The following is a 12,386-nucleotide window of genomic DNA, read 5'->3' as shown; positions in this document are numbered from 1 at the left end:
CCCCCCCACACACACACACACAAATCAACAGATGGTAGACGAAGGGATCAGCCACGCATAATAAGAACTGAACCTCCCAAGCTAGAAAGGTGCTTATTACCATCTTATTCAGTCTTTTTTTTTGGTCTTCAACAGTGCAACAATTCAGGGGTGGCGGGGAGGGGGGTGGGGAAGTGGGTGTTGGCAAGATGGCTTTTTTTTTATAAGCTACAGAGAGCACAGAACAGAGATATAAATATAAACTGTGTTGAATCGACAGTGATAACAATTGACGAGCGAGAAACAAATAATTACTGTCGGACAAAACAAGTCCATCCAATGAGAAAACAGGGACTGGGTTTGCATTCCTGAAAGCAGAGCCCGGGAAGCGGTTGTTAGCGCGCACTTTTTTTATACCATCTGATTTAATTAGTAGAAAAAAAGATGCGCATGATAGTGTTAGGTATTACGTACATCATTGTTATTGTAGTGCGCGTTGAACGTTTTGCTTTTCTCCGCTCGGTATAAATCAGTGCCAATGCTCAACAATGCTGTACTCTTAGTCTGCCCGTAAAAGGTCATCAAAGAGCAGCCACTATTTTGGTTTTTTTTCATTTAACCTTTTTCCTTGAACGGGGTCAATAAGGAACAGCTGTCACCTAGAGTTTTAAATCTGTTGGAGATCATGTTACCACTTTTGGTCACAGTACCGTCAAAACTATCGAAGAGGACCATTATGGGGGACAACAATTTTTGTCTTAGACAGCTGAATATCTCGGTCAGTGGCATTATTAAAGACAAAGTAGAAATTCTAAGTGCACGTGGGAAACGGTAGTTTGTACAGGTGATGTTTTTGTCAGGTGTCCGTTAGAGCAAGTTCGACGGTAGTCAGAATGCTGCCTTAGCCTCCTGTCCCCACACCCTCAGGGTATGAAGCTAAAGGAATATGTACTGATGTACTTATGTACTGATGTACTAGTCAAACTCATGACATCCAGATCGATTGTCTTATGTCTCCTTTCCTTACTCAATGGCTTCTGTGTACTGACAACGCACACTTTACAGCAACGAAAACCCTAGACTTGGTGTTCCTACTTCACACGTCCAAGAAAATCAACCGTGGCAAGTACCAGTACTACAAAGATTTTATCTCGGACATTATCCGAGGAGCCGACATAGACTCCGGCAAAGTCCGTGTCGCCGTTGCGGCATACCGCAAACGGGGAGTTGTGATTTTCAATCTGAAGAAGTACAAAACCATGGACAAAGTTCAGACTGCGGTTGAAGGATTAAAGTTGTACAGGTCTAAAGTTGGAAGTGTTGCCAAAGGTCTTGACCTCGTACGTGGAAAAATTCTCTCGAAGGCCGGAGGAGACCGGCCTGACGTACCCAATGTGGTTGTCCTCCTGACTGACGCCAAATCGACCGTTGATGAGAAGAAGATTAAATCTTCGGCCAGGAAGGTTAGGAACGCCGGCACGAAAATATTTGCTGCAGGAATTGGCAAAGCTGTCGAGCCTCAGCTCAAACTGATTGCGTCATCTGATGATGATGCGTTCAGTGTGGCTTCTCTGGACGATCTGTTCGCGTTCAAGGAGAAAATAGTCAAACAGGTTGCCCCACGTAAGCTAACGCATGTACTGACTCTCTTTTAAGTATTCTTTTATCATTACATTAAATCAAAACCGTCTGTGTGACTAAAACAGCATATTATTATATGACAATGCCAAATCCAGAGGTTAGCTGAAAGAGAATACTGTACATTCCTGAAATACGACGAAGGTTACGCAAAGCAAATTCAGATATATTTAGTTTGTAAGCCCCTATGTATGTAAACATATTATTTCTAATTGCGATTTTCGGAAATCTCAATTTCATTGGACTTGAGAATCTTACATCCTTCCCTTTTTTTCTCTTTTAACTGCCTCTGGTTTTGATGTATAGTTTGTTCAATATTTTTGAGCGTGCTGTATTGACATAATAATATTATTAACACGTATGAACTTCTTTCATATCATTCCCTGTTTATGGGTGTGCGTTTTGATTGGAGTACCAAACAGTCGGCATGACTAATTTCCCTTTTAAAAAAGCATGTCAATATGGATCCTTGGTAATTATGTTTATAATATATCCTTAAATAATTTTTTTTTAAATGCCAGATGTCAAATTGGGGGCGGGTGAAGGAGGGGGGGGGGTAAGTCAAGTCAATGGGGGCATCAATATTTTATTCCAAGTATACTGAAGGTTTAAGAGGGCGTACATCTTGTGGTACACGATGATTGTTTAAACAGGTATTGGTAACGTCAGTGTGAGTTCACAGTCGCTCACATCAGTTCATTATTTCCGGTGATTTCCGGACGAAGATAAAGACGTCAAGGGACATCTTGCAATGACGTAGTTTTGTTTTGTTGTTATGTTATTTCTTTACTAGTTTTTCATAGAATGAATAACAAGTTCTCAAGTCATATTTCAATACTGGTGAATAATTATATATTATAATGTATATAATAATCATATTTATATAAAGTAGATTTTGAATTTTTTTCTTCAATTTTCTCAATTTTTTCAAGAAATGAATTAGGTTTTCTGGAATAAAGCCGACGATGTAATTCTTGCTCATAAGCATTATCAGTGTCATTATCTTTTATGCATATTGGTAACTGTCGTTGGTTGGAATATTTATGCATCGATCTTGTCTTTCGTGCGTCGTTATTTAGCTTTAGATGTCAAGGAGCTGGTTTGTTTCTTGGTATCATCATGGCACGTGTTTTGACCTGGTGTGCTTCGTCATTGCGAGTGGCAATGTCGTATGTGTTTGGCTGATTGTTTAAGCTTCTTTTAAAGGATTGAACCTTTGAGTCTAAAGCTTTCAGTGGTTTTTGCCCCTTTTTTGATTATCCATGACGTACGCTTTACTGTTGAGAATTATCCCCAACTGTTATAGGTGTTTGGACGTTTTGTTTCGGGGTTGTTGTTTTTTTTAGGGGGGGGGGGGTTGTATTAGGTTTTTCTCGTGTCTTGTTGAGTGTGGGTGAGGCTTCGGGGAAGGAGGATGGTTTGGGGGGAAGACAGTAGAGTGTTATGACAGGGGCATGGGGTAGGATGTGAGTGTTTAGGGAAAGAGACCTGGTATTTACTACTTGCGGCGTGTACTCTGCAATAATATTTGAGAATTTATCAATTTAAGACTTAAAGAAGGTATCTTTTCGAAAGAGGAGGTGCCTAAGTCTTGGTATTATACTAATAAACATACAGGAGTTACAACTTGTGCAGACCCCTCCCCTCCCACCACCTTCTTTTATTCTTGTATTCTTTTGTTTTTGCTTTAGATGTTCATTAAATATCTCTATACCATTAATTATCTATAATATATTCACTATAGTATCTATTTATTGTTTATTGTCATACGTTCACTTAAATGTTCTTTGGTTCTTCTGCCTTACGTAGTCGGTTATTTGTTTATTTATTTGCTTGTGGTTTTTTTTAATAATGTAGTTAAATTATAATATGTTTTGATTTTGTTCATTCATAGAAAGAGAGCTTTATTCTTTCTTTGTTTTATTTATAATTAATCTATTATATTAGTTTTTCTTTTCTTTTCCTTCTTTTTTTCTGGGAGTGGGAGGGAGGGGGGGGGGGGCTAAAGGAAGTTGGGCTAACACGATGCTATAACAAGCAGTGTCTTAGTTTTATTCCCTTAGAGCAAGGTATTTACACGCAATAAACTATAGTCTCCAAATCTAGGGTGCAGTTTTTGTGGAGACAATGATCTCCTTTCCTCACGGTGGTCAGAGTTCTACAGTATAATATTTTTTTTAAAAACGTTCTTATAAAATCTTCGTCTGAACCGAGATTACCATGGTAGTGCTGTTTATGAGTATATTATTATTATTATTGTTATTACTATTATTATTATTATTATTATTATTATTATTATTATTATTATTATTATTATTATATTATTATTATTATTATCGTGTGAAAGCTTTCAGTGGTTTGTCGCGGAAGGCCGGGGAACAGCGATTATGCTAAGCGATATCTCGTCTTGACGGAGTTGGTCATGGTATCATTACTTAGTTTTTCTTTGTTTTAAAAAAATGCTGCTTACAGATTAGGCCTAATTGAGATTGTTGAATGGAAATAAACTCTGAATAGGCTTGGAACTGTGCTGGTAGCGTTTAAAAACAAATTCTAGTGTAGATTCAAAATTGTGAAAAAGTGCGCATCTCAATATTGACCATTTTGACCAAAATAGATCAAAATAGCCTGGGACCCCTGTCTTTAAGAATTCTTCTTTTGTCAGCTCCTTTCGATTGTAGGCAGTTAAAAGGCTCGCGACCATGAAGGATGGAGAGTCATTACACGTCAGCCTCTGAGTCAGAGATGACACCTCCAGGTATCCAGGTATCTTTCTTGCTGCCTGGATACATTGACGAGATCGCCTGATACGTGTTACTGTTTTTTCCTTATCTTTAGCTAGGTCTATGTCAGCTCCAAGTGTCCTTCGGCGAGGGGCGCACATAGAATGTGTTTTGTGTGTAGGAATTTTATGTTTGAAATTAGCCAATAAACAGCAACCAACAACAACCGAACAAACTTAACTTCAAGGTGATTCGTTAGAACTCTTGTCATTGAAAATGGAGGCGACTAAAATCTAGCTTGTCTTGCTGTATTCGATACTGTGATCGACTTCGCCAAACGATGACGTCACAATCGCTTTCCCCCGGTGCTGCCGTTTGTCGCATGGTCGTGTTGGTGGATAGATTGGGGCACCATATTCGCCCCTCTCTCTCTCTAAACATGTGATCATACTATGGTTAGAATAAGATCATTGGAACGTTAACGATACGCCAGCAGTGAAAGTGAAAAGTCAATTTTCTTTAATTGTAAACAAAGAAATAAAATAAATAAGTGAATAGATTATTTTAACAGACTAAAATAAAAGACAAGCTTGAGGAAGATCATTTTTTGTTTTACGAATGCCCCCCGTTCCCCTCCCCTCCAAAAAGCAACTCAAAACCTCATAAAATAAGCAACAAAACAACTTTCTGTTAATTAAGTACTTTGAGTTCAAAGACAGTATGGTGAAAGATTTTTAACTCAGTCGGATAATGTTGCTTTCCATGTTTGTTTGTTTTTATTGTTTAGTTTTTTTGCGAATTGTTGTATTGCAAAGCAGCGAGGGAGATCTGAAAATGTTAGGAATATTACCGCAACCAGACTGTGGACATTTTAGCGCTAAAAGTACTGTGTATCAATTAGCACTTTGGACTAATTATGTACTAAATGGGAAGCGACCGTGACTGTATATAATCAATACTAATGTTAGAGGACGAAGGCGATGGCAAACAAAAACATTCATTAGACAGGTGGAAGTTTAACGACAATGACACTGACAATCTTTATTCCCCAAACACCACTTTAGGGTGCAGGGAGGCGTGTGTACTTTCTAGATATTGTTCAGGACATGTCCAGGAATCTTAAGGTGTAATTATCTCATTTTGTGTAATTTGGCCCCAAACCGGCTTTTCTAACTGCAGCACCACCCCTTCAGCGAAAGTTTTATATAATTACAGTTTTACATTCATTAGATATCCCTCTTTCTTCGGTCTCTCTCTCTCTCTCTCTCTCTCTCTCTCTCTCTCTCTCTCTCTCTCTCTCTCTCTCTCTCTAACCTTTCTCTTTTTCTGTCTGTCTGTCTGTCTGTCTGTCTGTCTGTCTGTCTATCTGTCTGTCTGTCTCTCTCTTTCTCTCTCTCTCTCTCTCTCTCTCTCTCTCTCTCTCTCTCTCTCTCAAACACACATACACACACAAACACAAATGCCCACATACACATACACACACACACACACACAAACACACAAACACACAAACACACACACACACACACACAAACACACACACACAAACATACACATTCCTCATAATATAAAACATAATGATTATGTACACAGGAAAAGACTACATGTATACCCCAACCGATGCAGAGTGCTAAGATAGCCAGCCACTCCATGCGCATGTGAGGTGAAAGGCTACTGCAAATAGGTATACCAAATGAATTCACCATGAACGCACCGACACTGCTCTTACAGAAGTCCAGAAAAACCATCCCCACAGCCGCTCCTCTTTTTTATGTTGAAATATTATGTCCGTAATCTTGTTTTCCTTATGACTCTTCCTTCACCCCCACCCCCTGACGTCACACAGTTCAACAGCAAGACCTTCCCAGCTCAGAGATGAGCGTTGATGGTAAGGTTTATAGTTATGGCGTTTGCATCTAATTTTGTGTGTGTGTGTTTTTTTATAAGTGTTTTACGGTGCTCGCAACTGCATAAGGTCATATGAGCGCACGGGACCCATTACATTTTTTCAGTTGGTATGAAATTTTGAATGTTGCCCAGGTGGCGGCCGAAGTCTACTCTTATCGATTTTAGACCACCAAGGGATCTTTAACTTGCGCAACTTGGACACCGCCCCTCCGAGATTTTTGGCCCTTGTCCGAGACGGTTAGGTGTAGATCTTTCTTAACAGAAGATCAGGGGTGTGGCTGAAATACAGCAGTTAAAAGAAGCCAAGGAGTAGCAGTAGAAAGACTACAAGAAGAGTCAGGGGCCCAGAGGAGGGGGCAAAGGAGGTGAGGGGGGTGGGGGACAGAAAGAGGAGACGAAAGACTACGACAGAACATTGTTAGGGAGCAAGAAAGGAGGTGAAAGAAGATAATTTTAGAGAAGAAATTTTTTTGGTCGTTACCTTATTCGAACCCGGGACCTTTGAATAAGGGGCCAACACCTTAACCTTTAAGCAGCGGGAGCCCCCACATCTAATCTGGAATATTGTTATGGTGGCCAATTGCAGGGACTATTGCTTTACATAGGTCCTAAAAGACGTTTGTCAACATACTTACTTACTTACTTTCTCCATATACCGTCCGGGGGTACGCAAGGCGGAGAGCAGTCGACGCAACGCTTGTCTGTCCCTGGCCACGTCCTTCAATTTCGGCACATCCAGGCCCTGGGTGATTGCCTCATTTCTTATTGTGCCTCTATAGATGCCAGTTGGTCTTCCCCGCTTATTCTTTCCAGTTGGTTTCCAATGGCACATCTGATAGGGCAATCTTGTCTTCGGCACTCTCAGAACATGTCCCAGATAGCTCCATCGTCCCCTTTTCCTGATTTTGTGGATATATTCAATTCCAGCTCTTTCAACACTTCATTATTTGTAATAAAGTATTTCCATTTTATTAGTAAAATTCTACGTAGACATTTTGCTTGGAATCTATTTAATTTTTATTGAATTGTTTTGTTTGTTGTCCGTATCTCTGAACCACACGTCAATACAGCTATGACTTTAAAAAATTCAACTGCAGATTGATTATGAAGGAATTTAGGAACTTGTTCACAGCGTGCAAAACACATTGGTACCATATGAGGGAGAGCCAAAAACAAAAACAACTTTAAGTTGAACTGAAGTTGTAATCCTTCTTAGCTGTTCTCTAATATAAGCTCACGCGCAAAAGGAAATGCGTCAGCGACCTACGGAAGAAAAAGAAAATAGACTTCTTCGGTCTCTTAACTAGAAGAAATGAGAATGGGTACCTTGGTCTCTCAATTTCATGAAAGACATTCCGGTAAGAGTAGTGTTGCACTTCATCTCCTCACTCTGCTGCTGCTGTTGTTGTTGTTGTGTGTGTGGTACTCTATCCGTTCGAAATGTCAGGAGCCCCAAAGAGCATGCTCTTCGCCAGGGCCACCGCCTCTGTTGGGTAGCGGGTGAGGCAGTCCAACCTCCCTGAATCTTCCCCAAAGAGATGCCACCGCCGGACCTCAGTTGCGGGGCATGTTGTTGTTGTTGTTGTTATTATTGTTGTTTCGTTGATGTTGTTATTATTATTGTTGTTGTTGTTGTTGTTGTTTCTTTCTGATTCAGAGTAAATCTCTAGTTTAGGTCTCAATTCGAAACTTAACGGGTATATAGCGAACATCCACGCGCTCCATTCTATGTGTGACCAACATGAGACTCAAATTTTAATTGCAGTCATGACGCCATGGACTAAAAACAAATTTCAAGTTACTTTAAGAAGCGAGACCTCAACTAGACCATCATCCGATTGAGCTTGCCAATGTTACTTGAAACTGACTTTTGTCTTGGGATACGTGTTGGCCTTCCGCTACCCCCCCCCCCCCCCAAAAAAAATAAAAATAAAATAAAATAAAGAATTTTTAAAAAACCCCAACAAACAAACAAACAAAACCCCCACAAAGAAACAAACAAAAAACTCACCAAACAAACCACAACAACAAAAAACAATGAAACCAAAAGAAAACAAAATCAGCATTCAGACTCAATGTCACCATAAACCATCCACACTACCCCCATGTCTTTATTTCTTCCCGTTTTCTCTCATCTCGTTCTAGACTCGACCAAGGCAGATATTGCGATCGTCTTCCACTTGTCCTCTGGCATCGCCCCGGCGAACATCCCCAAGTACTTTGTTCCTTTCCTCAAGGCCATCCTAGAGAAAGCGAACATTGACGGCGGCGATGTTAGGGTTTCTCTCACCAACTTCGCCAAGCGGCCACGAGTTCGGGTAAGTTCTTAATTTTCTTATATCGTAAGTTCTTATATCGCAAGTTCTCAAATCGTTGAACTCTTTAACGACGCACACCTCGTTCACGCCAAACATCCTCTTTCGTTTGGTATTGTTTCTGAGACGCACGAAAGAATTAATTGTTACTTATCTGGGCCCTTTTTGTGTTCTCACCATTACTGTTCGTGTTCATGCGGTAGTGATACTTGTCGTTCATGCGTGTGATGAGTTTTATTGCAACCGTAAATTTTCTTCTGTCTGCTCTCATGTTGTAACCGACCGCTCCCTCCCTGAGTCCAATAACCACGAGGACCACGAGACAAAAAGCAACTACCGCTAATTTTTGTTCATTTGTCACAGGCCCAGTCTGTCACAATTTCATTGAGGTATTTCAGTATTGATGACAGTCATAATTACAGCACTTTAACACTGCAGTTGTAACTTAGTTTTTTATCCTCCACCTTCAAATTGGTCGTATAGAGATATCTGTCTAAAATGTCAATCCAGCTTGTGTTGTTCAATATTTCTTCATTTTTGTATGCAAATCAAAGCAAATTACTCTGTAAAATTCAAGCAATGAATGTTCTTTCGTTAAAAAAAATATAGAATAATGAAATTCAATTCATACAATCAATCAGTCATTCACTAACTCTTTTTGAGAGTGTCAGTGATAACTTCCATCATGCAGGGTACAGTCTGTGACAAACTGGGCCTGTGACAAACTGGCATGCTTCCCTGTCAGTCCTCACTTCCATGTTGATATAAAACACTCACAATAACGCACGAATAGACTGATGTTAGGTGTGAAAGGGGTTACGTTCGTGCGTTAGACGAATGCACGATACCACACGAACGCGGATGTTTGGTGTGTACGAGTCGGTAGAGGTCACAGTATGTCCAATCAGAAACAGACCAAATCAACTGCTTAGGCTGAAAATATTCCAACACGCACAACTGAAGTACACCGCGAAACGGACGAGCAGCCAGGTCGGAAGTGGTGATCCAGTGGGTCAGCGCGACTGCGTCCGACTGTGTAAAAAATGGCACCGAGCAGGCGTATACAGCTCACTCAGTGGTTCCCCCCCCCCCCTTTTGTTTTATATCCATGGCGTCCCGGAACATTCCGATAGCAGGGTGAGCCTGTCCGCACGCGAAAAAGAAGTGCTGCAGGCACGCACGTCTTTTTGGGTCCTAACGGCACCTTACGTCTAGTCGTGTTAGTGTAATCACAGATAGGAAATAAAGGGTGGGCACGACTTTTTTCGCGGCGCACTTCAGTTGTGCGTGACAGTATATTTTCAGCCTTAGTGTAAAACTCTTGCCGTACGCCGTTTGAAAAGTGCCGTATGACAGAATCGTACGAGACACTGAGCTGGCGAAAAACAATGATGTTGCACATTTTGAACAATCGTGCACGAGACACGAATGTGCATATTTCGTAGTGTGCAGCATATTGTTTTCTGTCTTTTTAAGCTACAGTTGAAATAAACAAAATGGAAAAACATCCTGAATAAGGACGTGTTCTAACTCAGAAAATTTTCAAAGTTCGACTATTAAACAGATTGCAAGTCGTCAAAGAGCTAAGACCTGTCAAAGCAACATTAAACAGTTTTATGGAGGCACAGTCACAACGACTTTGAAAGGTTTTTTTTCTGCCAGTGCAGCCGAGCTAAAACTAAAGGGGGAGATGGGGGATTATTTTAAAAACTCGAAACAATATGAGGTGGTTTTTAATGCTATTACACAGCTCTACTTAACACGCTGTTAGTCATTTTCAGGGTAGAGAACTTGGTTTTCCTCTTATGACGCGTAGCATAGATGAGAATTTAAAAATCAAACCTCTTTTTCGTGTGGAACTCTCAATAATTAAGGAAGTGCAAACTGGGGGTGTGTGTTGGGGGGGGGGGGGGGGGGCGCAAAAAATGACCCAAAACAACAACCAGATTTTTTAAAAACGAACACCAACCACTTCCTCCCCAAAAACAACAACTACATTTTTTAAAAAGAAATAAACCCAGCACACCTTTTTTGTTTTCTCTGCAGTTCAATTTGGCCAAGTTCAAGACGTCTGCTGATGTGATGAAACAAATCAACGCCATCGGGCGCAAGGACCGCGCTAGAGTTGGCAACGGAGCAAACGCCTTGAAAAATGTGAGTACACAAAATTATCCCTGTGTCAAGGATGCATGTTTTTCCTTTTTTTTTGTTGTTTTTTTTGTAGTTTTGTTTTTGTTCGAAGGAGGGGTTGGAGTTGGGAAGGAGGGGGGGGGGCTGTTGTCGTTGCCGTTATTTTCATTTTCAGTGCTAGAACAGTCTAATTACGATAAATATTTGTTTCCTATTTAATCTTCTATTAGCTTATCTATTAACTGTATTTTTGCTCGCAAATGCCCCTTCGTGAATTTGTATCTATTTTCTCAAAATCCCAGTGGTATCCCTGTGGTTTGAATTGTTGTTATTTTTGTTTGTTGTTGTTATTGCTTTCGTTCCCCTGGTTTGTTTGGAAGAGTGTTTGGAAAGCAAAATAAAAAAAGGGGTGCGAAAAAGTATATTATTATAAACATGTTGTGCATCTACTATTGTTCTATCGACATAGTATATTATGTAAGTGGCCAAGTGTGCAGTGAGTTCAGAGTCTGACTCAACTAGTGCCAAGCAAGTGTCTGTTACACGGGTTTAGATGGGTTGTCACTGGGGTGTGTCCTTGAGCTAGACACGACAACCCTAGATCAAAATACAGGGCGCTGCACAGTGGCAACCGGCAATGACAAAGTTGTAAATTGTTCTGCACTGGTGTAATATTTGTATTTCTGTATGTATTTCTGCATGTGTTTACGTATGTAGGTATTCATAAACATGTATTTAAGTATGTATGTATGTTTGCCATTGTAAACCAAATTACCCTTATGGGATCAATAGAAGTGTAATTTATTTTTATTTATTTATTGTTATTGAAAACGTATGACAAGTAACCACTTGTCCTAGACAAGCACGATATGTACACAGTACCAATAATTGCCACAGTCCCCTGCGTTGTTTCTATTAAAATGGCAATGCCCAAGACGACCCCCCCCCCCGTCTTAGCCACTTTTCTCTTCGCCCGACAATGACTGGAAGTTTTAGAAAGGCTTGTCAGCACTTTCTTCTCTTGTCTTTCCATAACTCTGATGATACTTCCAAAACTCGTCTTTTCGCGTACTTTTACGAACGTTCTACCAGCCGTCTTGTGCCCGGCAAGGAAACGTTTATCTCCTACACTTCATAAATCTCTCCTCCTCCTCCTTTTTGTATTTGTTACTCACTTGTTACGCCTCTAACCTTCAGCTCTTAAAATATAATGCGACCTAATACTGTTGCAAGTGCTCCAAAACTCTTATTAAAACTAGCACTTTATGGTCGACGATCTATACTTAAATTATGATCTCTTATTCATCTTCTAACTCATAGGTCCGCACCAAGATTTTCAGCAAGAAGGGCGGAGATCGCCCCGATGCCCCCAACGCTGTCATTCTGATCATGGACAACAAGAGCGTCGGAAACCAAAAAGTCTTCTTCAGAGAGGCGGAACAACTGAAGGCGACAGGGGCAAAGGTAGGTAACTGGGGAAAATGTGGCAGCACAAAGAAGGGGAGTAAAATGAAGGCGACTTCTGTCCCTTCGGATGATGTGTGATTCTTGTGCGAACGACGAGTCGGGTCAAGGTTTTTGATAAGTACAATATGTGAGCATAATAATATGTACACACGACTGGCACAAACGTACACACACACACACACACACACACACACACACACACACACACACACACACACACACACAC

The 12,386-nt window shown here is 40.6% G+C and overlaps 1 protein-coding gene across 1 annotated transcript in view; it reads left to right on the top strand.

Annotated features, from left to right (window-relative positions):
• LOC106013220 (collagen alpha-6(VI) chain-like) overlaps window positions 1-12,386 on the top strand; it is a 45,001-nt gene that overhangs the window by 8,968 nt on the left and 23,647 nt on the right. The window contains exons 4-7 of the mRNA XM_013088337.1: window positions 1,045-1,602; window positions 8,394-8,566; window positions 10,610-10,717; window positions 12,014-12,157. Coding sequence (XP_012943791.1) covers window positions 1,045-1,602; window positions 8,394-8,566; window positions 10,610-10,717; window positions 12,014-12,157 — 983 coding nt within the window. The remainder of the gene's footprint in view (window positions 1-1,044; window positions 1,603-8,393; window positions 8,567-10,609; window positions 10,718-12,013; window positions 12,158-12,386) is intronic.

The sequence above is a fragment of the Aplysia californica genome, unplaced genomic scaffold (assembly GCF_000002075.1).
Source record: "Aplysia californica isolate F4 #8 unplaced genomic scaffold, AplCal3.0 scaffold00727, whole genome shotgun sequence".
Taxonomy (NCBI): domain Eukaryota; kingdom Metazoa; phylum Mollusca; class Gastropoda; order Aplysiida; family Aplysiidae; genus Aplysia; species Aplysia californica.
This window is presented reverse-complemented; position numbering and strand designations above follow the sequence as displayed.